Genomic DNA, 26,483 nt, shown 5'->3' on the forward strand with positions numbered 1-26,483 from the left:
AAGGCTTTGCTCCCTGGGGAGCCCCTGTGTTTTGGATCCACACAGAGCAGTGCGGGATCTCTGGGATGAGGGCCAGATGCCCCCCAAGCCAATCAGCCCCCAAAAACTCCACAGGACATGAAGCCATACATGTGGGCACCAGCCCCTGTCCAGTGTGAGGACCAGGGAGCTGTGCTCCATGGGAGGATCCTGCTGGGAGGTGCCCTTTGTCCCAGCAGAGCCTGCCCATCCTCATAGGGAAGAATTTCCTCCCTCTATCTAATCCACACCAACCCTCTTTAGTTTAAAATCACCCCACCTTGATCTGCTGCAATGGGCTCTGCCAAAAGATTTTTCCCCACAGACCCACATCCCCACAGACCCACATCCCCACAGACTCACATCCCCACAGACTCACATCCCCACATCTGTGACCCCTCAGGGACTGTCCATCTTTGTCCCCTCAGGGACTGTCCCGCAGTGTCACCGTTCCGCCCGCTGTGACACCGCTCCGACTGTCCAGCTGTGGCACCGGGACCCTGCTCACCACGAGGTGGCACCAGGACTACGCCCTGGAGCCGCACAGCCCCTGTGTCCCCTGTCCCTGTCCCGTCCCAGACAGCAGCAGAGCCCCCCGGCCATCCCCTCCCTCCGGCTGAGCCCTGCAGCACTCCTGGCGCTGACGCTGTGCCTGGAATCCCCCCTGTGAGAGGAGCCCAGACAGGGGCCGGGGGTCCCCATCAGGGACAAGACGGGAACAGGCGGGGGAGGGACACCGAGGCTCTGTGGTTGTCGCGGCAGGTTCCCAAGGATGCCATGCGGTGCCGCGGGGACGGTCGGGCAGCACTTTGCTGCCATCCTGCTCATCAGTGACACTCGTTAATGGGGCTTGGTCCTCCCTGCCTGGCTGCACCCCTCACCCCAGGGCTCACCCCACTCCCGGGAGTCCCCACCCGCGTTATTCCTGCCCTTTGAGTTCCACCCTGCAGTGCCACCCGCGGTGCCACCACCCTCAGTGGCAGCCCCCTCCTCGCCCCGCTCGGGGGTCCCTGGGGACCCCAGGGCCGCGTGTCGCTCGTGTCGCCTGGGCCAGCGTCAACAGGACGAAGCTCCTTGGCCACCGCGCGTCCGGTGGGGCCCGTCCCTCCCGCGGGAGGTTTCCCTCGAAGACGAGCCGGAGGAAGGCTTTGGGGGACATCCTCCCTTTGTGGGCTATTGTTGGCCTTCCGTCACCTGCAGGGGCCGCGGGGTGACTCAGGCCGGGGTGACGCGCCCGGCAAACAGGACGCGGGGAGGGAGCAGGAATGCGGAAGACGGCGGTGGCCCCGGGATGCTGCAGGATCCCTGGGGTGCCCTGGCACGCGGGGTGTGCCCAGGGACGGGTTGGGGCATCCCTCCCCGCACCACAGAGCTCGGCAGCCGGGGCTGGGGGGAGGAGGCTGCAGCTCCTGGTCCCCCCGAAGAAACACACCCACTTTGGGGTGCACAGCACTGGCAGGGAGTGCTGACCCCACACTGTGCCAGAAATGGGGGCTGCAGGGTTAGGGGTTAGGGTTAGTATTAGGCTTGGGGTTGGTGTCAGGGGTTAGGTTTTAGGGTTAGGATTAGGGTTTTATATATATATATATATATATACACACACACCCGCACCCCCATGTAACTCCTGCAGCCCCCCATACGCCCTTCGTTGCCCCACACCTTTTTGGTGCCCCCCCCTCACCCCGCTGGCAGGGGCTCTCTCAGGGTGGAGTTGTATTTCTCATCCACCTTGTGGGGGCTCCCCTTGGCCAAGTGCCCCCAGAGCTGTTGCATCACTCCCTCCTCCACTGAGCAGGGAGAGAAAATACAACAAAAAGATCGAGATAAGGACCAGGCCGTCACCAGGTGCAGGTGTAGGTAAAACAGGCTCAGTTTGGGGAAATTAATTTAATTGCAAAAAGTCATGGAATAATGGAATGGTTTGGGTTGGAAGGGACCTTAAAGCCCATCTTGTTCCAAGATCCTGCTTTGGTCAGGGACCCCTTCCTCTGTCCCAGGATGCTCCAAGCCCCAACCTGGCCTTGAACACTTTCAGAGATACAGGGGCAGGCACAGCTGCTCTAGGCACCCTGTGCCAGGGCCTCACCCCCTCACAGCCAAGAATTTCTTCCTAATATCTGATCTAAATCTCCTCTTTTATATATTTATCACCAATCAAATCAGAGCAGGATGATGAGAAAAAGCCCCAAAAATTAACCCTTTTTCCAACCTCTCCCTTCCTCTTGGGCCCCAAGTCATTCCCGATTTCTCTCCCTCTGGAATGGGGCTGTGGGCAGTTCAGCATACAGTGACACTGCCTGCTGGGGGGGCTGGAGGGGGGCAGGACAGCCCCTGCCCCCTCGGTGCCAGGGGAAGGGGGCACTTGGAGAGGCTGCATGAGCCAGGTGAAGTGGAGGGTCCCAGAATCGGAGGATCAGGTTGGGGAGGGGGCTCCTGGACCGGGGTGAAAGGGGCCATGCCGGATCCAGGCTGTGCAGGGTCCCTGGATAGGAATGAGCAGAGGACAGGGCTTTGGCTGGGAGTGGGTCCCAGATTCGGGTTGGATGCGGGTCCCCGAACAAGCTGGGGTGGTCTCAGAGCACCGGGGACACGATGAGGGGGCTGTGGGCAGGGAATCTCCCGGAGGATGCGCTGCAGAGGATCAGGCAGCGAACCCAAATCGGGGGAAACCCGCGGAGGTGTCCGTGCGGCGGGGCGGGGCAGGGCAGGGCGGGGGCGGACACATTCCCCCCATCCCGGGGGCCAGATGACGGGAGCGGCGGGGCCGGGCCGGCTCTCACCGCCTACAAATGCGGCTCCCCCGCGGCCGCCCCCACCGCCCCCCGCCATGGCCGCGCCGCGCCGGCTCCTGGCCCCGCTGCTGCTGCTGCTGCTGCTTCGGGCTCGTCCTGGCCGCCCCCGGTGAGAGCGGGACCCGCGGGGGTTCCCGGCTCGGGGGATGGAGGGAGGGAGCGACAAAGAGGGGAGCGCGGGGGAACCGCTGGATTCGCTGCCGCTGGGCTGGGGAAACACAAAGCGCTTTCTTTGGAGCCAAAATCTCCCCGGTCCCGTGCAGAACGGAGCGTCCGGAGCGGCGGTGACAGCCCCCGGGCATCCCGGAACCGGAGCCGGGACCAAGCATCCCTGAGAGCACCCAGGGGAGCAGGACAAGTGCTCGGGGACCAGAGCATCCCAGCCGGGGGTTCCAGGGCCCCGGGGACGGCACCGCTGCTGAGAGCAGAAGCGCAGGCACGGCCGGGATGGGGACCCGGCTCAGGGTGACGCTGAGGGGTCTCGGTGGCACAGAGAGGGAGGGGTGGCAGTGAGTACCGCTGGATCCCAGGCGGAGGCTGAGCAGCCCTGTGCTCCGGTGAGGCTGGTGGCACGAGGTGGCCACGCTCAGCAGAGGTGGAAGGGAAGCACAGGAAGCAATCGGCAGCGGTGGCTCTCGTTGGGGACAATCCAGGAAAGCGGCCGGCCCAGGGCCAGGGCAGCTCCACGGCAATGCTGTCGCTGTCCTGCGTGGGGGACACGTGGCTAACGCTGTTCTTTCTGCTCTCCTCAGGGCCACTGGCGGACGGCAAGGATGGTCAGGCTGGCCTCGCCCGGAGGCTGGTGCGGCCGCGGGGAGCCCGGCGTGGGGCCTGCCCGAGACCCGGCGGCTGGCGGAGATCCCGGCGGCCGCGACCCCGGCTATCCCACAAGGGCCCCATGCCCTTCTGAGCCAGGTGAGATCCGCGAGGCTCGGGGGTGCCAGGACACCCGTGACGGTGCCATGGAGTAGCTCACATGTGCTTGGGCTTGTTCTCGTTGCAGGGCTGCCACCGGCTTTCCACGGACCCGGCTTCCACCGCCCGCGCCGCGTTCTTGCCCGCTCCGCTTATCCTGCAGCGCCGAGCCTGGGATGCCCGCTGTGAGCCCTCGCTCCTGTCCCGGCGCCGGCCCTGCTGGCCCCGGTGCCCCTCTGGCACTGTGTTCTGCCCCCCTCAGGGGCAGCAGGGGCCGGCTGGGCGGGGGTTGCCCGCAGAGGGGCCGGGGTTGCCGCCCGTGGTTGCCGGTGGACTCGGGCACTGGCCCGTGGGACCGCGGGCTTTGCGCAAAGCACTTTGTCAGGCAGAGCAGCTTCTCCTCATGGCTCTGTGAGCTCCCTGCCCCTGCCCTGCCTGTCACCCCCACGCCAGGAGAAGCACATAGCTTGTCCTGGCTCTATTTATTCCATGGTGCTCATCCCACACCCTGGGTGAGCTGCCCTCCCTTTCCTGCTGGCAGACCCACCCGTGGAGGAGTGGGGAGCCCACCCAGGACACGCTGGAGAGCCCTGGATCCCTCTGCTTCAGGCCATGGGACAGCAGGAGTGGGGGGTGCTGGGACCTCTGTCAAGCTCTGCCATACACCAAAAGAGGGGCCCTGGCTCTGATGAGCTGGACCCTGCTGATTGTCTCCTGTGCCTGTAAAGATTTATTCCGTGTAAATATCTCTTTATAATAAAGAGTTATGATTATTAACTCAGTAAATGCTGAGTTTCTGCAAGGGTGGGTAGGGGTTGCTCTGCTGCTGGTGGGGAGGGATCTCAGGTCCCTCTGCTCCCTCTTGGGGCTGTCTGTAGGCACTGGGGTCATGGCTGGGGCCACGGTAGCCCCTCCCCCAGCCCACTGCTGGCAGAGAAGGTGCTCAGCAAGGAGTGAAGCCGTGTGCTGAGCCTGTGGAATAGGCAAGGAGGGTGGGAAAACACATGTCAGAGAGGCTGGGAGATGGAGGAGGGGATGCTCCTGGGCATCCCTGCCCCTTGTGCTCAGTCTCTGCTGTCCCTGGCATCCCTGTTCCTGGTGTCCCTGTCCCTGGTACCCCTAGCATTCCTCCCTATGTATTGTGTCCCCATCCTTGCATCCCCCATCTCGGTGTCCCCACCCCATGGGGCTGGGTGTGAGCAAGGCCCACGTGGGGGGCAGGGGGACAAGGCTCAGGGGACTCAGGGCCCCTGCAGGACCCTGCAGGTGGGCAGAGGGGCTGAACCTGCAGAGGGACAGGACACCCCCAGCCGTGGCCATGCGGGGCCACCAAACCCCTCGCTGTTTGCAGGGGTGCCCACGAGGGAGATCTGGGGCGCGGGGCTGCGGACAGGGGGCGGCAGCGCCGGCGGGGAGGGGTTAAGGGGCCGTGCAGGAGAGGAAGGGCTGCAGCTGCGGGCTGGGGAAGCGCCGGGACCAGCTGGCCTCCATTAGCTCATCCGCCGGGACCGGGAGGGATGCGCTCGCTGCCCGGCCCTGCGCCAGCGCTGCGGCCCCGCGGGCACCGCCCGGAGCGGCCCGGGGACACCGGCGGGACACCGAGAGTCATGGCCACACGCGAGGCCCTGCCATTGCCACTGGGATACACTACGAGCTCCTGGGAAACCAGCGGGACACTGGGAGCCCCGGGGACATCGGTGGGACTCTGTGAGCCACTGCTGCCCCATGTCCTCACTGCCAGCTGCCCTGAGACCCTGCCACCCCCATGCAGCTTCACAGCCACCCCAGGGGCCACTGCCAGTGCCCCCGTGATGGTCTGGGTGGGTGGGCAGGGTTCTGGCCCTCATGCCCGGTATTCCAGTCCCAGCAGTCTGGAGTGGGGCAGGACATGGTGCCACAGTCCCCTCCAGCTCTAGGATGTTGGGGGGTTATTGTTCCTCCACTGTCAGCCTGCAGTGCTGCTGCTACTGGTCTGAACTGGGAGGGCTCTGCCCCTGCACTTCAAAGTACCCCTCAGTGCCCTGCTCTGCCTCCCCAGCAGCAGCACCGGGCACGTTCCGTGAGGTCAGTGCCTGGGCACGGGCAGGGCTGGCACTGGGGGCCCAGCAGACCCTGGAGTGATTGCCATGGCTGTGCCAGCACAGCAGCCATGTCCCACCGCCCCCAGGCATCGCCCAGCCCCGAGCACTTGGGCTGCAGCCAGGGGCTGCACAGCTGAGCCCTGACCCCAGCCCTCCTGCACCAGCCTGGAAGGAGGAGGCCAGGGAGCACCTCCTGGTTGGGCTGTGGCCAGCCTGGAAGGAGGAAAAGGCTTCTGGGCCGGGAGACCTAAGGAATCTCTGGCTCTTCCTGGCCTGGCCAGCTGCCCGTAGGCAGGTGGGAGCTGCTGTGCTCGGCCGTGCTCCCTGTGCCTGGTGTGCCAGGGCAGTGCCAGGGCCCCTGCATGGCACAGGAGTGAGGCAGAGCACAGGGCAGGGCTGGGGACACGGGCAGTGGGCACAGGGCACTCCTGCCCCTGGCTGTGCAAGCAGGGTGGTGTCCTGGCAGGGCAGGGAGGCTCTGCCAGGTGCCAGCTCACCGAGCAGGCAGAGGATGCCGGGGCACTAGGAGAGGGCTGAGCAGCCACAGGAGTCCTGCGCTCCTTAGGGACCTCTGGGTGTCCCCGGGGAGCAGGGACAGCTCCCTGCCCACCCAGGGCTGGCAAAGGGATGTTCAGAGTGGCTGTGGGACGCTGCCAGCTCCTCCAGCCCCACCACCTGGGCACCCCAGCACCCCTCCGTGCCCGTGTCCATGGTGTGCTTATAGCACGAGCGAGACACCACCAGTCTCAGGGTCCCCCACAAGGATCCCCGTGCCTCTCCCAGGATGAGGACAGACCCAGGCTTTGTCCCATCCCCAGGGAGCATCAGCCCCGGGCTCGGCTCGGCATTTCCGCCGGCAGTTGGCAGAATGCGGCGCTGCGGAACAATGCCGGCACCTTGCGCGGTGGCTCCGTGAGCAGCTGCCCGGGCACAGCCCCGCCCCGAGGAGCCGCCGGGAAGCAGATGGAGGTGACAGCGGCCCCGGTTCCTGCGGCAGGACGCTGGGCTTTCTCCAGCACCGCTCCCCTTGCCGGCCTAGCAGGGCCTCGGGCCCCAGGGCATCGCTGCGCAGGGATGCCCGAGCCTGTGCCATGCACGGGCACCGCTGCCCTCTGCACCTGGCTGCACCCCGTGCCATCTCCAGCATGGTGTGGCACCCAGTGCCATCTCCATCTTGATGTGCCATCTCCATCCTGATGTGGCACCTCAGTTCCATCTTCATCCTGGTGTGGCACCCAGTGCCATCTCCATCCTGGTGTGCCATCTCCATTCTGGTGTGACACTCCAGTGCCATCTCCATCCTGGTGTGGCACGTGCCACCACCCACTGCAGGACAGGCACATCCCAGGATCACAACCAGCAGGAACCAGTGGCACAGGACACTCTGCCCATCTCCAGCTGTGCCCAGCAGGCTGCAGAAGGGGCTGGGGGAGAGCCCAGCCCTGGCTGCCCCTGGAGGAGCCTGGGGCTGCAGGCAGGGCTCCATGGCCTTGCAGAGCTGCTGAGGGAGGGCAGGTGTGCCCTGCTAAGCCCCCAGGCCTGGCACAATGCAGGTTTATTTGCAATGGACAGTTTCCCAATAAATTATGTAATTTAAAAAATTTTAAGGAAAAGAAAAAAGGCAGAAGGGAGGGGAGCCTGCAGCAGCTCAGGAGGGGCCACAACACCCTGGGCTGAGCCCAGGCACCAGCAGGGGCTCTGACCACAACCCCTCCCCTTGGCTTTGGCCTCCCTCACCTAAGACCACGTGGACCCACAGGCCTCTTAGTGTTTCAGTGGCACGGCCACTCTTGTACCCTCAGTCACCAGCCCAGGGCTGTCCCCTCAGCCAACTGTGTGTGACCCTTTTACTGCAGCCCCCCAGGAGCATTTTTGGCTCCTGTCACCTCCCCCAAAGCTGCAGCCTCTGCTAGCACTCCAGGAAGGAGAAATGGACTCCATCTAGTGGCACCTGATCACCCAACCTGTCCCACCCTCACACTGCAGGCTGGGCTAGAGGGATGAGGGTCCCATCCTGCTCAGAACAGCCCAGGAGGAGCAGAGGGCAGCTCGTGGCTCTGCCTGGCCCTGGTCACTGCGAGCCACCCTCCATCCCATGTCCTCGGGGGAACCCGGGGCAGGGAAAGGAGAGGAAAGTGGGGGCAGAATGGGGGATGCAGAGACAGGGGGTGCCTGTGTGCCGTGTGTCCTGGGAGGGAGGTGACAGGGACAGGCCCTGCCGAAGGTGAGAGGCTGAATGTCCAAATGCCCTTCCTGGGTCAGCACGGTCCATAGCACAGTGATGGCATCAGGGCTGGCAGGGCTGTGTGGCACAGGGTGGCACACATCCCACAGCAGTCTGGGGCGACCAGCACACGCACCTGGCACCAAGAGCCCCAGCCATCCCCACCCTGTCCACGGCAGCTCTCGGGAGATGGGGGTGACACAGAGAAGCGTGACCTGGGAACCGGCGATCAATGCCGTGGTCGGGTGCTGGCACAGCCTTGGCACTGACAGATGCCCTGGCCATGGAGAGGTTCCAGAGGTGGATGGCAGTGCAACGCAAGGCCCTCTGCAGCGTGGGGTGTGGCGTGGCAAGGAGAGGGAACGTCCCTTGCAGCTGTAAACACGGCACTTGGGGAGTTGCAAGCCTCTACCCCTCGGGGCCGAGAGGCCTGGCCGTGGCGGCCGGCTTTGGCACGCGGCTGGCACGTGCCAGTCCAGCAGGAGTCACTCCTCTGTCCCCGGAGAGCAGGAAGCTGTGCAGGAAGCTGATGGCACGTTGGCGCTCCTGCTGGCTCTGCCGGGCCGCCAGGTTGGGAGGGGGGCGCAGCAGGAGGCTAGAGACAGGGCAGCTGCGGGGGCAGGAGAGGCAGTCAGGGCTGAGAACGAGGGGCAGAGGGGCTGGGATGGAGCAGAGCAGCCCCACAGGAGCCACACTCACCAATCATGGTGGCACTGACGTTGTTGTCCTCCGAGTACCGGGAGCAGCTCCCGCAGGGAAGGACATCAGGTACCGGAACACGTTGCGGTGGCAGCTGGGCAGCTGCAGGATCACCTGAGGGAATGGTGTCAGGAGCTCTGCCAGCCCCCACTGCTGTACCTGGGGCACCCTGGGCTCCACAGTGACCTACCCACTGCTGCACCTGGGCACCTGGGGAACCCTGGGCTCCACAGTGACTTACCCACTGCTGCAGCCGTGATGGCATTTGTGGCTCCAGGTGACACTGCTTCAAGGAAAGCTGTGTCACCAGGAAAAAGCTCCCACTGCCCTGGGGCTGCTTCCTGCTGGTTTCCAGTGGGATCCTAGCTCTCACTGCCCCAAAACTTCCGCCTCTGCTCAGAGACATGCTTGACCTGGCCTGCTGCCCCACCAGCTGTTGAGAGCCAGGCACAGCCCTCCATGGAAGGACAGGAATTGTGGCAGGAGCTCAAGAACTCAGGACCAGGGGCAGCTCAGCCCCTCCCTGCTCCCCAGGCGAGACAGGGCTCACTTGGAGTCTCTCTGCAAGAGATGCCCACCCTCCCAGAGGCACTGGCAGCCCCCAGGCAGGCCCAGGGCCATGGCACAGGAGCAGGAGCTGCCCCAAGGCAGCAGCAGCCCCACAGGTGAGCACAGCCCCGCACCTGTCGGCACAGGCGGCTGCTGTGGGAGCTCTCCAGGCAGCGCTGGTACAGCTCATAGCAGATCACAGGCTCTGGCAGAGCCTCCAGGAAGATGAGGAGAGCTTCAGCCACAGAGTGATTGCTGCCCGCTGGACAGCTGGGAATGAAGGGCCATGCTGGGCACAGAGATCCCCTCCCTCCCCAGACTTGTCTCACTGGAGGTCACACAAGTTCCCTGCCTGTCCAACCTCTCCTCCTCCTCCTCCACTGTCCCCCACCCATGAAAATCCCTGCTTCATCCTCCCTGAACTGTATTTCCCACCCTCTGGCTCACAGGAGCTCCCTGCTCCATCATCCTCCTCTCCAGACCCTCCTCACTATCCCAGCTCTGGTGCTTGGCACAGCCCTGCAGAAGCTTCCAGAGCCCCCCCTGCTTTGGCCAGCACAGATTCAACTTTCAGAGGTTGTAGAGGGACCAAGGGGAGCCCAAACCTGCCAAGAACCCCCGCCAGGTAGAGGTGACAGACAAGCTCTCCCCAGAGCTGAGATCCATCACAAAGGATACGGATTGTCTCAGGAATGCTAGTGTCCAGGCAGTCAATGATCTGCTCCAGCTCCTCCTGCATGCCTGGAGTCTGGAACAGGTCCTCCTGTCAGAAACAGACAGGGATGGAGCAAGTCACCTTCCCCATGAAGGCTGAGGCACATGGTGACTCACAGTGAATGGAGAACACCCAGCCAGTGCCTCAGCACAGGGAAAAGCCTTGCCCTGGAAACACCAAACTGGAGCTGATTCTCCAGGTGCTTGTGAGGAACCAGGTCACCAGGAGAGCTCACCTGGTGAGGGCATGCTTGACAGGTGATCCACCAAGAGCCAGATCTCCTTTGGCACCTGCAGTGGAACCTCAGTTGCCTCCTCGCTGTCCCGGGAGCCCATCTGCAGGATGGATTGTCTCCTGGGAGAAAGCACACAGGGCTTGGGAAACCTCAGTCCCTTCTGCCCTCAGGCCCTTAATCCCTGGAAGGGGAAGCAGCAGGAGCTGGGGTGCTCCAGCCCCAATCCCCTTTCACAGCACAAGCATTGCTCCACAGCTACTGTCCCTCCTGCTGCCCCATGAACAACCTGCCCATCCCTCCAGCAGCCCCAGCCCCTCAGCCCTCCAGGAGGGGCTCTGGCTGCCCAGCCAGCCCCCAGCCCCAGCCCAGAGCCAGCAGAGTGCTTGTGCTGTGGAGCTGCCATGCTGGGGAGCCCAGCCCTGTGACCCACTGATCCCCTGTGACCCCACTGATCCCTGGAGCCATCCTGGCTCCATGCTGCTCTCAGGGCTCTGGGCTGTGCTGGCTCCTGAAATTTCCTTCCTGATTTTTCCCAAGGAGAGCTCTCACTGAGTACAGGCACTACTGTCACAGCTCCTCTTCTCCTGTGGAGCAGCTAGGAGCTCCACGGCTCAGACATCTCCATCACACCAACACACCACATTCTGGCTTCATTTACTCCTCACTTCATGATCACGTCCCATTCCTGTGACCTCCAAGGAAGAAGCCGGCCCAGCAACGCCCAAGCACCCAGGAACCAGCACAAGCAGGAACACAACCCCGCCACCATCAAGGAGTCCACGAGCCACACAGCCAGCACCGTCAACTCCAGCGGTGAGCTGCCACAGCTGTCCCTGGAGCACACACAACCACTGCCAGCAGCCAGGGGCAGCTTCCCTAGCTATGCCCAGGGACAGCCTGGGCTGACATGAGCCCTGCTGGCACGGGCAGTAGCCCCACTTGCCAAGGCAACAGCAGCAGGTCTTGACCCTGCCAGCGGATGGAGCCATGGGCTGCCCTGCTCAGCAGTCACTGGGAAGGTGATGAAAGCAGCGTGTCAGGCAAGAGCATTACAGAATTCCTCTAAGATGGAAGGGGGAAGAGCTGCAGGACAGCACAGCCCAGGCTGTGGGACACCTTCCCAGTGCTGAGGCTATTTCTACAGAAACCCCCTGTGCCAGAGCATCACCTGACACGGGCATCATCAGCCCTTGACACGACTGGGAGAGCGGGGGAGACACCCCATGGGTGGCAGGAGACAGGGAGGAAGGGAGGGAAGGGGGGGAAGGAGGGGAAGGAGGGTGAAGGAGAAGGAAGAAGAGTAGGACGAAGGAAAGGAGCAGAAGAAGGAAGGAAAGGAGGAGCAGAAGAAGGGAGGGAGGAGCAGGAAGGAAAGTAGGAGGAGGAGCAGAAAGGGAGGTAGCAGGAGGGAAGGGGGAGCGGGCCGTGGCCTTGCCCAGGCTCCGAGCGCCCTCTCCTGCGCCTGCCAGGAACGGAGGCACGGCTGCGTCCTCCCCACGGGAGATGCTCCCAGGAGGCATCAAATCCCTCCCTGCTCCTCTGCCAGGAGGAGTCTGTCAGTGAGCTTCAGTGGTTAAACAGCCGAGCTCGATCCCCGCTGCAGAGGGAACATTCCTTCCCTGTCCTGTTCTCACTCTGCACCACACCGACAGCCCAGGGAGGAACAGCTCGCTCAGACTGGGCAGCCAGTGCAGAACCAGCTCAGGGCAGTTCCCAGTGCCAGTCCCAATGCCAGTCCAAGCATGAACACCCCAGCAGCTCCCCCCTTCCCTCCCAAGGACCTCTCCTTGCCTGGCTGCAGTGCTGAGCAGGGCTGCCAAGGGAAGCAGTGATCCCACTGTGGATGTCAGAGCCCCAGCCCCACTGCCTGAGGAGGCACAGGGACATCCTCCCCCTGCACAAGGTCCCCACAGGGCATAACATGGAAGGAGCAAAACAGCTGAGTCTACTACTGCAGCCCTCTTCCCACAGGTCTGAGAGACACTGGTGAACTCCTCCTTATGGTCAGAGGGATGCCAAAGGCTGCCAATCTTTTTTGGGAAAATCCAGCACTGCTGTCAGCATCAGGAGAGTAATTTTTTTTCCCCCCCCAAGCAAATTTGGTGAGCTTTAACATCTCAGTTGGGCTTGGCCCCGGGTCACTGTGTGCTTCTCCATGCTTTCATCCAGCCCACAGCAGTGCTAAGCAGCTTTGCTGGCAGCAGTGTCCCCTCTGTGGTCCCCTCCCCTTCCCTTTGCCACAGAAAACAAGGAAGAAGCTCTCATTCTTTACAAACACACCACTGAGAAGCAGACTGCCACACAGCAATTGCTTGTGTTACCTTTTCTAAGAAGCTGTCTTCTTCCTGAGAGCAGCAGGAAAGAAAGGAGAGGAAAAAGTGTGGTTAAGAGGCAGAAAGCACTCTTGGATTAATTCTTGTGATTAGGCAAAGCCTAATTTGCATTACAAGAACCCACTGAACACCAGGTCCTTCACACATTTTGCTGACGTGGCCAAAGTTAAACCTGTGGGAGAGATTTGCCCACCAATTAGCAACAATCCTGCTCACATGATGCACAGCCTGGTCAGGATTTCTGCAAACCCCTCCAAGGGGTTTGGACAGCACTGCTCACTGGCCAGCAGCCTGGCCCTGGGCAGGTGAGATGTGGCTGCCAGGAAGGAGCTCCCTGGTCAGAATCACTGTCCCCATGTTATTTCAGCCACCTTCCCTTGTGACCAGGCAGAGATAAAACGTTCCCTGAGCTACATCTGTGCTTCTGAGTGTGTGGCAGCTGTGGAGCTCACAGGGCCCCTAAGCAGCTTTGGGTACAGTCAGGAAATGAGGGTTTGTGCTCAAACCCTGCTGCTGCTGCAGCCTAAGAGCATTAACACAGCACAGACTGTGCCAAGCCCTCAGCAGCACAGCCAAGCCCCCAGCACCCCCAAAGAGCCTTCCCTGGGCAGGCATGACACTGCTCAGGGGTCTGCAGGAGGGAAGGGAAGCAGGCTTTGCATGCTAAGTCCTGGCAGATCAGCTTTGCAGGTGGGAGCAGCCCCAGGGCTCTGCCAGGCTGAGATGGCAGCTCCCATGCACAGGGACAACAGGAGGGACAGCACCTCAGGGTCCCCTGTGGCCTCTGCAGGGTCTGCTTCCCCTGGAGGCTCCCTGAGCTCTGACAGAGCCACAACAGACTGGCCTTTTCCTGGGAACAGCTTCTCTGAACATGGGCTGGCACAGCCTCCTCTCCTGAGCACAGGGGAAGGGACATGGACACAGCTTTGGGAGGGCACAGAGCCACCTGCACAGAGGAGGGACACAGGCACAGGTCTGGGAGGGCACAGGGCCACCTGCACAGAGGGAGGGACACAGGCACAGGTCTGGGAGGGCACAGGGCCACCTGCACATTGTGTAACGGGTGAGTCATCTCCACCTCACCCCAAGCTGAGCCTGGCTGCTCACCTCTCCCCAGAATCAGGAGTGGTTTGGGATGGGAGGGACTTTAAAGCTCATCCTCATTCCACCCCCTGTCACAGGCAAGAACATATTCACTATCCCAGGCTGTTCCAAACTCCTTCCAACCTGGCATTGGACATTTCCAGAGATGGGGCTGCTCTGAGCAAACTGTGCCAGGGCCCCTCACCCTTACAGGGAAAAATTCTCCCTAATGTTGGTTGAGCCTTCAGTATAATTTGCTGCTCAAGACTCACCTGTTCCTCACAGGAGTTTTTCAAGAGGCTTTTTAAAACCCAAAGCAGGATCCCAAGAAAAAACAGGATGAGACACTAATACTGAAATCCCAAGGAGAGGTGCTCAAGGGATAAGAAAATGTGGAAGCAATGGGAGTGGAAGTTGGCAAATGAACAGAGGTGGAAAAGCAGCAGCTTACTGGACAAAAACCCTTAATGTAAGGATGAGGGTGTGAGATAGGAGAGGAAAGGTGTTACATGACAGAGAGACACAAACAATGGGACTGAGCCTTCAGGTGGACAGAAAGAAAGGACTCTCCTGGCTGAACAAGAATGGGGACATGAACTGGCACTCAGGAGCTGCTGCACCCCACTGGAACATGGCCAGGTTAGGCAGTAAGGAGAGGAATGAAATCAGAATTACATCTCCAAAATGGACAAGCCTAGAAACAGCTGAGAGTACCCAAAGGACAAGAGGTGCCTGGGGCACCACTGCACCCTCTGTCACGCACACAATGAGCTGTGGCAGGAGGAATATTGATGCTGGGGGCTGCCAAAGGCTGGGGGAGAACAGTTCCCTGCACCACAGAGATCTCTCCCTGATCAGCTATCTGTCACCCCAGGCATTATCTCTCCCTGTGGTTGTGTGGGAGGAAATGGCCAGAGAGGCTGTGACATTGCTCATCTGCTGAGCTGTGTCCTTCAGCACCCCACACCCACACCACACACTCCTTTAGTCCTCCTGCTCCTGCTTGCTCCTTCCCCTGAGCAGTGGGAATGCAGCCAGAAGGAAAAGGTCCCCAGGGCACTCATCATGGCAGAAGAACCCCATATACCTTGGATGAGAGGACCCCAATCACTTATCACAATCTCTTATGTCACCACAGAGCCACCCAGCTGAGCCAGCCAGCACCAGAAACCCCAACAGGAGGTGCTGGGATCCCTTTTTCATCCCAAACAATATTTAGAGCCTACTCAGAAAAAAGGGATAAAGTCCAGGCTGTCAAAAGCCCTCAGCTGTGAAAGATGGAAGAGTAAAAGAGAACCTCGAGCTCTGTGAAGTCACTGAGCTCAGAGCCAGTACAGAGAAGCTGAGCTGCAGCACTGCCCCTGCTCTTGGGAGCAATCAGAATTTGGGGATCAGGCTCCTGGGTCAGCAGAGCTACTGCAGAACTCACCAGGTCTATGAGCTTGGTGACTGGGACCTCTCGGATGGGGCGCTTCATGCGGCACAGGGCCTCGAGCGAGGTGCCAAAGCAGCTGGGCAGGTAGGTGCCACTGATGGTCAGGAAATAGTCCTTGCCCCGGTGCAGGTGCAGCACAAGGATATCCTCAATCTTATCCTCGCCAGAGTTGAGCAGGGTGACCGAGTCCTTGCTGACGTACACGTCCAGGGAGATCTCTGTGCTCTCATCTGCAACACAGCCGAGCTCTCAAGGACACACAGACACTCTCCAAAAGGGATGACAAGGACAAACACACAAAGGCCACAACAGAAAAGACAAGACTGATGGCAAGGAAGCTGGGACACAGGAAGGATGGGAAGGACTGAATGGGGATGGGCTGGGGTTTCCAGCAGCACCCTCACCTGGCTCCAGGTAACCCTCACAAGGCTCGGCCCGAAGCCATGGCTTGCAGTAGTGGCTGTCATTGAGCTTTGGGATGAAGGAGAAGTGACAGGTGACCTGCCCATTATTGGTAATCTGAAACTTCTGTTTCTGCAGCTGACGGAACTTCACGTTCTCAAACTCGAACTGCGGAGCAAAAGAAATCAAGTGATATTAGTGGCCAGGATATGACCTGTGGCCAGCCCCCACAGACTCTGCAGTGGCCCCCCATGGCTGGGAGGAGCCCACCCAGTGCAGAATTCCGCACAGAAATCCTGCCAAGGAGCCAATATAAACATCCTTGCTAAGCCAATTCCAGATCATAAGATAAAGGCTAGGGCTCAATTTCCTATAATCCAGTTTATTGAAACAAAGTCTTGGAAAGAAGTTCTGGCACTTTGAAGGCTGCTGTGTTTGGGCAGTGACAGTGACCCCAGTTTCATCTCACCTCTCTCCTGCTCAGCTCCAGTGAAGGAAGGAAGTCATTCTCCATCCTGTCCATTATACGGACAATGTCTTCAAACAGCTTCCGATACTTCTGCTCATCCACAACTTTCACCTGTGGGAGGCAACAAACCTCAGCAAAGCTCCTGACTGGCTTTCACAGGAGCTCTCCTGATCATGAGCAAACTGCAGAAGTGAATTATGTCTCTAAGCACTTCTGTAGCTGCAAGGCTGAGACATTACACATGTGAATTGCCAAGCTGTGTCTGACACTTGACACAGATTTCACCCCTGCAGATGTTACCAGGATCTGTCTGGCCACTGGTCACACAGCTGGGAGATTACTGGAGACAAGCTCTGTGAGACAGCATGGGCATGCTGGAGCATTCCTCATGATTCTCCAGAGGGAAAAGAAAAAGGCTTTTCTTTAAACAGACTCAGCTATTCTACTCAGCCCAGGTGAGGCACACATGCAGTGCTATGTCTGGTTTTGGGCTCCCAGTACAGCAGAGACAGGGAGCTCTCATGTGGATGGGACCAAACAACCCAAGGTCCTTTCCCACCTGACCCATTCTGTGACCTGAGCCACCCAGGAAGCAGGAGGTAGCAAAAATGGATGTGTAGTGTCCTCATTTGCTGCACTAGAAGATCCGAATTTGCTGCCACTCCCCACTGAAGACATCCAGGTGTGGCCCAGATAACACAGCACAGGTACAGCCAGGTCCAAGCTGCTGTTGTGTCTCCATGTGGAGGAGGGAACAGAGCATTCCCCCACCCCAGAGCTGCCAGAGGAGCACCCCCACACAGGCACCCCTCGTCTGGGTTCATCTGTGCTCCTGCAAAGCCTTAGCAGAGGTGCCCTGGCTCCACCAGCACTGGCTGGCAGAGCTAGGACCCTGCCCCACACAGACCTACCCCAATGTGGAACAGGGCACTGACAGGTTTGTGGTCACTGGTCTTGAGCTCCATGTGGCTGCAGTAGCGCAGCTGGCTGACGTCCCCTCCCCTCCAGAGTATGCGGTCACACCAGGCTGGCACACGGCACTTCCCACTGCAAGGAGAGCAGGTACCAGGGAGTCCAGCAGCCCCAGCAGCCTCACACTGCTCGTTCTCCCAGCAAGGCAGTTCCCTCCACCCACATCATCACAGCACTGATGGGGTCAACTCCTGGCACTTACCCCAACTTGAATTCTGTTACTTCTGCTCTCTCCCCCTCTCACAACACAGCAGATAAAATTCCCATCCTTTCCAGCACCAGGAAGCAAAATAACCCTCAGTCAAGCCCATTTCCACAGCCTGAACCCATGTGTGCTGTGCCCCTGCATGACTTTGTTGTGCTGCCAGGCCTTTCTGCCCATAATCCAACCCATCATTTATTGTTTCCACTACAGAAAGTCTACTCAGTGGTTTCTATTATGCTGTGAAACCTGAATCCTGGGTTATCCTTCTTCAGATTAACTATCGTGCTGATTCTTAAACATGGCAAGTCAAACTCCATCACTACATGGTTTGAAAGTCCTTCTTGGGAGTTTCTCCCTTTGGAGCAGCCCCTGCAGTAGATGCAGCCATGTCTGTGGGAAGCACCAGGCTGCTATCACAGTGCAGCCACCCTGTGGGTGTGCAAGTCAGGGCACAGAGTGACTCAGAGAACCTGCTTCCTTAGCTCTTCAATTCCTTTTTTATCTTGCTTGCCTGTCCCTGGTAATAGAAAAAGCCCCCAGTGCAGGGTCACCTGAGCTCACACTTCACCTGAGCTCACCCAGTGGGATCAGCAGCAAGAGAGGTTTAAGGGATGTGCCTGGTCAAGTACACAGGGGCTGCTTATTGTAGAAAGAGGAAAGAACAGAAGGCCAAACATAACACTGACAGATATTCACAGCTCTGGGAAGCAGGAAATCAAGTTTTGTGAGAAATGCATTTTATGTCATAGGTGAATATGCCCAGTGGCAGCCAAGGTACCTGGAGTCCCAGCGATCTGTTTTAGAGTCATATTTATATGTGGGGATGAATTTAATGTCTCCCTCCATGAAATCTGCAAACGCCTTCTTCTGAGTGCGCTGAATATTCAGCTAAAGCAGAAAAAGAAAGCTTTAAAAAGAAAAAAAATACCAAACCAAGCCCAAGAAACCCTCCCTTGCCAAAGCAGTGTCAGAGAGCAGATCTACAGGTACAGCAACCACAGCCTGAGGCCATTCTGTGGGATTCACAGACACCCCCTGTGCCCCTCACACCTGTAACACAAGAGGAATGCTTTCCAAACAGACTGAGTACAAACGGTGGTACTGCTCACTGAGCAGGCAACACTGAGCAAGAGTTAAGGAACATATCAATTACTAAATACTTTCATCAGTTTTCAGGTTTAAGATTGCCACCATTAATCCTTCCCCACCAATCATTTTAGCAAGAGCCCCAGGATTGCACTTGCCTCACAACCTGACACCACCTCCTTTGCCCCTTTTCTCTTCTGAAAAATCTCCTGGATGTTTTCCTCACTAAGACCTAAGCTACAGCTCTTTCCTGCATGAAGCTCTGCAGGACAGCAAAAACGAGCTACAGAGGACAATCAGCCAAATTTTCTCTTAACTGTGTCAGAGGTGATATTGCACCACTGTTGTTTATGTTTCCTGGGTGCAACCCTTCACCTGAAAGGCACATGCCACTACCACGTGCTGCAGGGAAGGTGACAGCACACAATTTACATCAAACTGGCTGAGCAGATTTGGGCTCCAAATCAATACCTCTTCCATAACACTGAGCACAGCAGCTTTGTTGCTGTTACAAATGCCTGTGTTCAGCTTGGAGTTTGTATTTAAGGGAGCTCCTGCACCGAGACACAGATACACCCAGTGACTGCCTGAGCCACTCAGTTACCCCAGTATGGACAATCTGGTTTTGTTTAGGGGGATGTGCAAGCAGCACACCCAGAGCTCTGCCAGGGCCCAGTGTCTGTTCTGTGTCCAGACCCTTATTGCAGTGTGACATGGAACCATGTAGGTTGGAAAGCCCTCCAAAAGCACTGAGTCCAACTGTGCTCAGATCTGTGCTCCAGCCCCTACCCCAGCAACATGTCTGCCTGCTCCTCCCCAGAGGCACATCCTGAACCAAGGTGACCTCACAGGGATGGGGTGAATGTGGGTGAGCTCACTGACCTGGTCATATGTCAGCAGCTTCTGAAGCTCATTCTTGCTGATGAGATTCTTCACTTCACCAGCATCCAGCAGACACAGCCTGTAGTTCAGGTCTCCCAGCCAGATAACAACACTGCAAACAAAGATACACATGGAATCATTGAGTGGTCTGGTTTGGAAATGAGCTTAAAGCTCATCTTGTTCCACCCCCTGCTATGGCAGGGACACCTTCCACTGCCCCAGGCTGCTCCAAGCCCCGTCCAACCTGACCTTGGACACTACCAGGGATGGGGCAGCCATAGCTGCTCTGTGCCAGGGCCTCACCACCCCCACAGGGAAGAATTTTGGGAGCAGATCAGCAGTTAACAGCTCCCCTTTTTCAACCACATTAAAGCTGAGACATGTGGAAGACAAAAAGGAGACATTAAAGATTGAGTCCAACAGCAGAAATTTCTAGTGAAAGCAGATCCTACAGGACTAAGTCCATCTCCTTTGGAATTCCCCAAAGATTGAAGACTTGGTTTAGTAGGAGATGATGTGTTTGTCTCAGCCTGAAAAAAGCCAGAGAACAGCAGTGACTCTCAAATGATGCAAAACCAGTGTTCACACAAAATCCAGCTGGTATTGAGGCTCCTCTCAGGTTAAGAAGAGGGCAGTGGTGGAGCTCACCAAGCAGAGCTAGCCTGTCAGCCAGCAGCACAGGTGAGGTATCTGGATCTGCAGGGTTATCCCTCACTGACACCCTGCTTTTACCTGGGGTTTTTCCTTCAACCAGAGCAGGCCACTGCTGCACCACTACCAAGCCTGACACAGCACTAGCAGCAGCAGAATTTTGTTCCTGGAGTTTACAACCTCCTGGACATTGTTTCCCATCCCAGCCATCAGCCACACCTCAGCAGCACCCGCTTCCACCCTGCTCCTCTCCAGGCCCACAGCCTTCTTGCTATCAGCAACTGAAGAAACACTCATGGGACTCACTCTTTACTCCATAAAGGTTTCATTTAAAGATTAAAATTTAAACCCCTTGCTAGTACCAAAGCTCTTCCTGTTTATAGTCAAACCTCAACATTTCCATTAGTGGATTATCAAGGATAATCTAATATTTGAAGATTTTTTCTGTACTAATCCACTCATTTTTGGTTCTTAAATGGTTTAAGTGTTAATTACAGAAGTACCAACCATTTGTATTCTGTTTAGGCCTACTGAAAAGGGGGTTATACACAAATGCAAGGAGAGGGACCTTGGGGACAGGCTGCACAAAGCACTGCAGCAAGGAGGTGACCAGTTTGTCTGCAGGAACTGCAGCACACCTTGGAATTTCCAAGTATTTCATCAAGCCAGAAAACTTATCTGTATGAAACCTCCTGTTGCTGCAGCTCTGCCTTGACTTGGGTTACTCAGCACCACTTCCAAAGGCCCAACTCACTCGTGTTTCATGATGTTGAGCTCAGCCAGGCTCTCTGAGCTGGGGATCAGGAAGCTCATCCTGGCACAGATGTCCTTGTAGTCCTGGTTCCGGCGCTCGAAGTCCTCCACGTGGGCAGCCAGGTGGGAGTTGACCACACAGAAGGTGGTGTTGTAGAACATGAACCTGATGGCCACACCACCCTTGTTGCCCTGGGGACAGGAGGGACCAGTGGGGTTGGAGCAGGTGGGCTGAGGCACGGGGAGGGGACTGGGATGGCACAGGTGAAGCAAAGCAGACTGTGCCACTTTCTGCATGGACACAGGGAAGCAACAAGCTAGCCTGGGTGACTCACCATCTTTCCCATGACTCCTGTGCCCACAGACTCTGTCACAATCTCTCTGATATTGCTCAGATGATCCTTCTTAGCAAATATGAGCAACATCATCCCAACCAGGCGGATCATTTGCACCTGCAAAAACAAACAGGACCCTGAATTCCCAGAGAGGTAGTGGCAGTGCAATTCTGATCTGCTCTGCCTGATGCTCTGCTCTCCCTGCTCCTTGTGTTCCCTGCTCAATCCCTAATTTCAACAACAGATCCCAAAGGGTCTCCTGTCCACAGCAAGGTTCTTGGGCCCACCTGCACCCCCCAGGAGCTGTCAGTGATGCTGAGCTCACTGCATTCCCCACTCTGGTCACTTCCTACAGCAGGGTGGGCACAGAGGAACTCAGTAAATGCCCAGCAGGTTTGTGACTCAGCCCTTGCTGTGCTCTAAGCAGCACCAGCAGAGAATCCCCTGAGTGCTCCAGCATTCACATGTGCTGGGATTAAGGAGTGGAGTGAGGAAAGCTGAAAGCAGAGAATTTGGCTGCAAGGACCCAGCACCCAGTTTGCTCTGCAGGAGCAGAATTTGCAAGTGACCACAAGCCTTATCTACAGCTTGGACCACTTCCCCCTCCTGCAGCCATATCCTGTGCTCTCCCTTTCACTGAACTGGGAGAAATTCACCCAAAACTCAAATGCAAAGGGAGGGGAGGGAGCAGGAGCCTCTCTGCAGCTCGGGCCAGGACTCCTGGCCTTTTTCCTTGGACAGGAGGAATGGGAGAATCCTTTTCCTTTCTCCTTCCCATGATGCCAGCTCCATGCCAAGCCCCATGCCACTGAGTAGAACTCACTTTCTTGTATTTGGCCTTAGGGTGCAGGGACCTCTCCACAGCAGTCAGCCACTCCTGCTCCTTTGTAGAGTCCAAGTAGAAAAAAGCCTCTGTGCTGAGGTCCAGCTCCTGGAACCTGGAAAGCCAAGAGCTTAGCACCTCCAGCCCTCCTGACATTCTCCTCCTTCTCCAGCAACAGCCCTTGGGGGAACAGCTGCTTATGGCCACTGAGAAACCACTTCTGGCAGAGGACAACGAGTGAGCTCTGCAGATGCCTCCAGGAAAATCTGTGATGTCATGCTAGCTTTGTTCACCCTGATCTGCTGCTTCATCCCATGGCTTTTTGCCCTCAGAAGGCCCCTGTGTGACATAGGTCAGTTCTGCAGCCTCTGAGAGCCAAATCCAGCCTAAAGCCAGCCCCCAGCTGCTCACCCAATGCAGTAGAAGTCTGGAGGCTCCGTGTCATACACCAGCCATGGACCCAAGAAGCTGTCAGGAGACTGCCCGTTGACATTCCACGTTCCCACAAAGAACCTGCAACACAGAACAGCTGAGCTGTTAGAAACACAATGCAAACCACAGCAGTGCTCCAGCTGGAAGCAGGCACTGGGAGCTGCTCCCTGCATGGGGCAATGACAGCCATGGGGGAACTGAAAGTCACAGAATCACTGAGGCTGGAAAAGCCCTCCAGGGTCATTGAGTCCAAGCTGTGCCCAGGCCCCACCCTGTCCTCAGCCCAGAGCTCTGAGTGCCACATCCAGGCATTCCTTGCACACCTCCAGAGATGGGGACTCCAAACCCCCCTGGGCAGCTGTGACCACCCTTTCCATGGGGAAATTCCTTCTGGTGTCCAACTTGAACATTTCTTGGTGCAGTTTGAGGCTGTTTCCTCTCGTATTCTCCCCTGCTCCCTGGGAGCAGAGCCCAGCACCCCCCAGCTAACCTCCCTCAGCTGCTCCCTCCTGTCAGGGAGTTATGCAGAGCCAGAAGGTCCCCCCTGAGCCTCCTTTTCTTCAGGCTGAGGCTTCTCTGCTCCCTCAGCTGCTCCTGGAAAATTCTTGGCTCTCTCCCAGTGACACTCCCCTTGCAGTAAGACATTCCACCAGCAAACATCTGGCTCGTTTAACAGCACGTCATGAGGGCCAACACCACGACACTATGGTGGGACATCTTTCTGTCCACCTGCTTCAACCTTACCAAGGTTCAGCAGATCCGACACACACACAGAGAAGACAAAAGGAGCAGCTGCTCCATGGGCATTTGGTGACTTTTGAGCTGTACCATCCTCACTGGCCCTCTGAGCTGCAACCCATCAGCAGCTGCAGGGTCCAACCCTGGGGGAGATCCAAGCTCACAGGAGAGATCCTGCAGCTCTGTCCTTCTCTCCCAGGTCTCACCTGAAGTTGTGCAGGTTGATGTAGGCCTTCTCCCTCTTGGCCAGCACGTGTTTGATGAGCCCCTCTCTGCCCCGACTGCGTGCTGGGCAGGAACATCTTGCGCATGGTGTTGGTCACCTTGGGCTGCTCCCTGGATGTGCCTTCCCTCTCTCTATGAGATCTAGGAAGCAAGAGCAGCACTAGAAACAGTTCTGCTGTCTAGGAAGAAGAGTAAAAAGGGATCAGATCTCCTGCTTTACTCACTGCTTATTCTGAGGGATGGGAGGAGGTGGGGGCTCCCGTCGAGATCCCGTTTGGTGGTTTTGCATGTTTCTTTTCTCTTCTAGGCTCAGAGTGTTGAAGTCATCCTCAAACCCCAGAGCTCCTGCAATTAAAATCCAAGAAAAACAGCCTGAGAAACAATCTGAAACAGCTCAGGTCAAGAAGAAAAAATGTAATGCCACAGAAATGACAGTAGGAATACATCAACTGTGTGACCCTGGAAATGGTAGAAAGGGACACTAACCACAGGCCAGGACAGGAAGGAGGTTAACATGCACAAACCAAGGGAAAATAGCACTCAGGAAGGATGAGACAAGGAATCAGGACCATGCCAGCTCCTACCCTGGGCACCCCAGCACTGCACAAGCCCTGGGTACCTGGAGACAGACCTGGGAGGCTCCTCTCCACCTGATGCCAGATGGCGAGTCCTTAGGTTCAGGATGAGACGCTTTCAGGTGGGCTGGAAAAAACCCCATCCCCGTCAGCAACTGCTGGCAGAGGGTTTCCAGGCCCAGGGGCAGTTCTGCTCACCTTCCTGGATGCTCTGCACCTCTGCCAGGAAGCCCAGGCAGCGCTCCTCATCGGGATCTCGAAGAGGCGCTCGGCGCGGCGTCGCCCTGGATCCGCACCTTGCAGCCTGCTGCAAACACACTCCTGAGTCAGCCCTGGCTGCCCACGGGCCCCACAGCTCCCAGCCAGCCTCAGCTGCTGCTGCTGATGGAAACCTGCACCTAAGTTACTCTCCCTGCGCTTCTCAGGTCCCCCTGCCCTGCTGGGGGTATCCCCAGCACGTTCTCCTGGCTTTAGGAATCCTCACTACTGCAATCTCACAGAAAAGAGCTCTAAAAGCAGAAAGAAAAATTGCAAACGTTTCAATCATTTGCATTTCGAGCCTTGTCTGTCATGATAACTGAGTGTCTGACAGAGCCAGATGACAGTATCAGAGGGAAAACAATCCTTGTTTGAGCAGGAGACAAACACAGAGCCTGGGGGAAGACTGGAAAGCAAAACAAGCACCACTGCCTGTCCCCTGACAGGACCTTTCGCAATACCAGTGTCCTTATTAAACTTACTGTTTGTAGCTATATCAATCAGCAGAGTTTCTTCTGCCTCTAGAAAAGAGAAAAACAGCATCAGTAGAGCTACAGTAATTGAGGACTCATAATGACAGCCTGCCATGAGAGTCCTGACAGGAACAAAGAGCTCTAATTAACATCTGTACATTCATGGCTCTGGCAGAGAGAACCTGGACAGACACCTCCCAACAAGTGTCCCAGGGAGATTCCCAGCAGTTCTCATACACCTGGATGGTTTTTCCCCATCAGTACAGCTACTTTGACAAGGAACTTCAGAGCTTCTCTACAGAGCAAGACCAGGGACAGAACATCACTGGACTGCACACAAGGGAATGAGCAAATTCAGGAAAAAGGACTTTTACTCCTTAAAACGGATTTGCCCCAGGGTCACTTGCTGCTACTTAAGTTCTTCTAAGACAAGGCCTAAAGCCCTTCCTCATCCAACAGGTGGGATGCTGAGAGCCTGCTACACCTTATGGAAATTTAGACATAAAGATGCAGGAAAAGGCAACAGCTCCAACTCTTGGCATAGCAGAGAAGCCTGGGAGACAGACACCAGCTGACACCAAATTCCAGACCCTGAAACCAGGCTCTGCAATGTGCTGGCTCTGTGTGATGCAAGTCCACCACGCACTGGAGCCAGCCCAGCTCCTCACAACTGAATGCTGACATGGAATGACAACCTGCTTGGACGAGGAACAAGGGGATTCCATAAAACGTGAGTTGCTGTTTCACAGGGAAAGAATTCAGTTCACTGTGGCTCAGGAGGCAGGTCTAGGAAACAGCACTCAGTCTGGGGTTTGTGGATGGACAGCAGGGGATGCTGAGTACCCCAGCAGTACCTTGCACACATTTAAAGCGGCTGTGGATGGAATATAATCCGGATCGGCGTTTTCTTTCTCCTGCGAGCGAACAACGACCCTGCAGACAGAAGGAAGGTTTGGAAAGACCCGGCAGGAACGCCCTGTTCACAGAGGCACAAACGAGCTTTGTTACAGAGCTACATTGTCTGATTGTTTATCGCTATGCTCCTGGGGGCAGAGGAGGAAAAAGGCAGCGAAGGTGGGACCGTGCAGGATGTGATAATTGATAAAAGATTCGTGTTAATCATAAAAGTAATGGGGGTTTGTATGAATCAGAATGCTTAAGTCTGAAATGAAGCATGACTCTAAAGAAAGGAAAATATAAGATTAAAATAATTCTGATTTAAATCCCCCTGTTATGAATATTATGTTTTCTAAATAGTTGTATCTACTGACAGCCTGCAAAACAGGCTTTCACACAGCCCAACACATCTGAAAAAATCAAGTTCCTGCCTTTCTCTACCAAGACCAGACGGTTATCTATGGGACCTGAACAAATTGTCTAGAGACTTCATACCGTCCAGCGATCCTACGGACCACCACTGCTTACCTGGCAGAATTATGACAGCAAAAAAAAACCCCAATTATTGAGGACTACAAGGGAAACCATGCTATAAAGGAGCTGCAAACCAAGTTTGGTGGAGCATGAAGTGGGCAGTGGCCCCCATGTATCCTCAGAGTGCTGCTTGCTCGTGTCTATAAAAAATAAAGCTATCTAAATTTTGCTAATACTTCTCAATATTTGATAATATCGAGACTTTGTTTCTCATTTATAACAAGGACGCGAATACCCGGGGAGAAGTAAGAGCTGCTGCACTCTCCGTGCCCCTGGCGGGTCCAGCCCCGGCTGCCGGGGGGAGCACCGGGGGCGGGCTGAGGGAGCACAGAGGGATCCGGGACCTCGAGCCGGGCTCGCACTCACCCGTAGCGGCCGGCGCGCCGCTCCAGGCCGAGCACGCAGGGCTCCCGCCGGCCCGGCCCGCAGCTCCGCGCCGGCCACGCTCTGCGCCGCGGTTAAGGAACGCTCGGCTCGCTTCAGCGGCCTGCCCAGCCCCGCCGCTGCCCCCCCGCCCGTCCGGCCCCCCGCGCCCGGCGGATACGAGCAGGCCGCGCGCCTCCATGGCAGCGCTCGGTCTCCCGGCGACTCCGCGCGCGGCTGGAGCGCGGAGAGCAGCGGAGCGGAGCGGCGCCAGCCGCCGCCGCCGCGCCCCCTGCTGGCGGGAGGCCGCCACCGCCCGTCCAGCCCACAG

At 57.5% G+C, this 26,483-nt stretch overlaps 2 protein-coding genes and 1 long non-coding RNA gene across 3 annotated transcripts; 1 reads left to right on the forward strand and 2 right to left on the reverse strand.

Moving 5' to 3' along the window:
- Positions 1-2,764: 2,764 nt before the first annotated feature.
- APLN (apelin) lies at positions 2,765-4,959 on the forward strand (the record flags this gene model as incomplete). The annotated part of the gene is made up of 3 exons (XM_079318504.1): positions 2,765-2,899; positions 3,373-3,725; positions 3,814-4,959. The coding sequence occupies 2 exons, from the start codon at positions 2,765-2,767 to the stop codon at positions 3,718-3,720; spliced, it is 483 nt and encodes a 160-aa protein (XP_079174630.1). The 3' UTR covers positions 3,721-3,725; positions 3,814-4,959.
- Positions 4,960-8,438: 3,479 nt separating this feature from the next.
- Positions 8,439-23,754, reverse strand: OCRL (OCRL inositol polyphosphate-5-phosphatase; the record flags this gene model as incomplete). The annotated part of the gene is given in 24 exon segments (XM_079319331.1): positions 8,439-8,640; positions 8,726-8,769; positions 8,771-8,785; positions 8,787-8,843; positions 9,413-9,540; positions 9,957-10,041; positions 10,229-10,247; positions 10,249-10,343; positions 10,345-10,347; positions 12,550-12,573; positions 15,074-15,309; positions 15,484-15,649; positions 15,951-16,061; positions 16,862-16,997; positions 17,906-18,015; positions 19,096-19,207; positions 20,501-20,691; positions 20,835-20,951; positions 21,658-21,772; positions 22,069-22,170; positions 23,034-23,102; positions 23,104-23,193; positions 23,277-23,397; positions 23,672-23,754. Coding segments are annotated over 23 exon segments (2,292 nt in total). The 5' UTR covers positions 23,342-23,397; positions 23,672-23,754.
- LOC306808513 lies at positions 23,672-26,399 on the reverse strand. The gene is made up of 6 exons (XR_013776052.1): positions 26,334-26,399; positions 26,156-26,236; positions 25,213-25,291; positions 24,368-24,406; positions 23,826-23,934; positions 23,672-23,754 (listed from the first exon to the last, which is right to left on the reverse strand). It is a non-coding gene; the product is annotated as an uncharacterized lncRNA (long non-coding RNA).
- Positions 26,400-26,483: the final 84 nt, after the last annotated feature.

Source organism: Erithacus rubecula (genome assembly GCF_903797595.1).
Source record: "Erithacus rubecula genome assembly, chromosome: 15".
NCBI classification, from domain to species: Eukaryota; Metazoa; Chordata; class Aves; order Passeriformes; family Muscicapidae; genus Erithacus; species Erithacus rubecula.